The following is a 1,512-nucleotide window of genomic DNA, read 5'->3' as shown; positions in this document are numbered from 1 at the left end:
GTAATGACCATGTCAACTCCTGCCAACTGGAGAAAAGTTCATGTCTGAGAGAGGTATACTGTATTAAATAAAAATTGGGAAGTTGGACTCACGATAATTCAGTTCCCTTCCTTTCCAATGAGCTTCCTTAATGCTTAGAACCATCCCAAAGTGGGGTGACTAGAGGTGTTCAAGTTAGCACTAGATGATATTTTGTTGTGGGCGTAATGAAGCAGATTTGAAACAGTTATTCTTTAAGCTACATGTATTCTAGGGTCCTTTTCAGCTCTAAGATACTGAGAAATTCCTTATCCTACGGCACTATTGGTTTGGAGATAGTCTGTCCAACATTTTTTGAGTTCATTTTTCACATCTTTGTTTCTCAAACTGTAGATGAAAGGGTTAAACATGGGGAAGACCACAGTATAAAAAACAGCAATCACTTTATCTGTGTCTGGGGAGTATTTGGTGGTGGGACGTAAGTACATGAACAGAAGTGTCCCATAGAATAAAGCTACAGCTATCAGGTGAGAAGCACAAGTAGAAAAGGTCTTATTTCTACCTCCAGATGATTTGATGTTCAGTACTGTCATGAGGATGCAGAAGTAGGAAATGAAAATGATCACAAAAGTACTGGTCTGGATGAAGCTGCATAAAGCAAAGAGCAGAAGCTCATTGAGAGAGGTGTTGGCACAAGACAAAGCTAGTAATGGTGGTATGTCACAAAAAAAGTGATTGATGACATGGGATCTGCAGAATGGCAACCTGAAGGTCAGAGATACATGAACAAGCGAAATCATGCTTCCGCAGAAATAAGCCAAAACAATGAAGGACACACACGCTTTCCGGGACATAAGTGTTGAATATGCCAATGGTTTGCAGATAGCTGCATAGCGGTCAAAGGCCATTGCAGCTAGAATGAGGCATTCTGCATCAGCAAAGCAAGCAAAGAAATACATTTGAAGGACACAACCGTACAGAGAAATGTTCTTCTTAGAAGATAAGAAGTTTGCTAGCATCTTTGGAGTGATAGCTGTGGAGTAGCTGATGTCTAGAAAGGAGAGATTACTGAGAAAATAGTACATGGGAGTTCGAAGATTAGAATCAATATTGACCAGGACTATCAAACCAATGTTTCCCACCAAGGTCAAAATGTAGATGGCCAAAAACAAAAGGAAGAGTGTGATTTGGAGTGGTAGGTAATCTGTGAAGCCAATAAAAATAAACTCAGTTGGAGCAGTATAATTCCTCTCAGACATCTTCTCTGCTGTGAAGCCCTTCATAAATAAGATGAATAGTAGGTGGGTTTTTCAGTTGGGGTGGGTGTTATTGGATAGCTCCAGAATGTGTTCTATTTCACTTCTGTGAAAACGAAAGAGAGAAAAGAATTTCTTTCCTGTCTCATCAAGAAAACATCCACTTTTGAAGAGTTCTGTATTTAAGGGTAAGTCTTAAATGATGTGCAACAATGATTTCAAGGAACCATTAGTTTAGGTCTAAAGAAAATGCTAATTCTAATGAAATAATAATAAC

At 38.9% G+C, this 1,512-nt stretch overlaps 1 protein-coding gene across 1 annotated transcript; it reads right to left on the bottom strand.

Annotated features, from left to right (window-relative positions):
* Positions 1-300: 300 nt before the first annotated feature.
* On the bottom strand, positions 301-1,238 carry LOC110199558 (olfactory receptor 5AS1-like). Its single transcript, XM_020974432.2, is given in 2 exon segments — positions 301-335; positions 338-1,238. Coding segments are annotated over 2 exon segments (936 nt in total).
* Positions 1,239-1,512: the final 274 nt, after the last annotated feature.

Source organism: Phascolarctos cinereus, unplaced genomic scaffold (genome assembly GCF_003287225.1).
Source record: "Phascolarctos cinereus isolate Bilbo 61053 unplaced genomic scaffold, phaCin_HiC Scaffold_9;HRSCAF=440, whole genome shotgun sequence".
In the NCBI taxonomy this organism is placed as follows: domain Eukaryota; kingdom Metazoa; phylum Chordata; class Mammalia; order Diprotodontia; family Phascolarctidae; genus Phascolarctos; species Phascolarctos cinereus.
The sequence above is the reverse complement of the archived record's forward strand: the minus strand, read 5'-3'. Positions and strand labels throughout refer to the sequence as shown.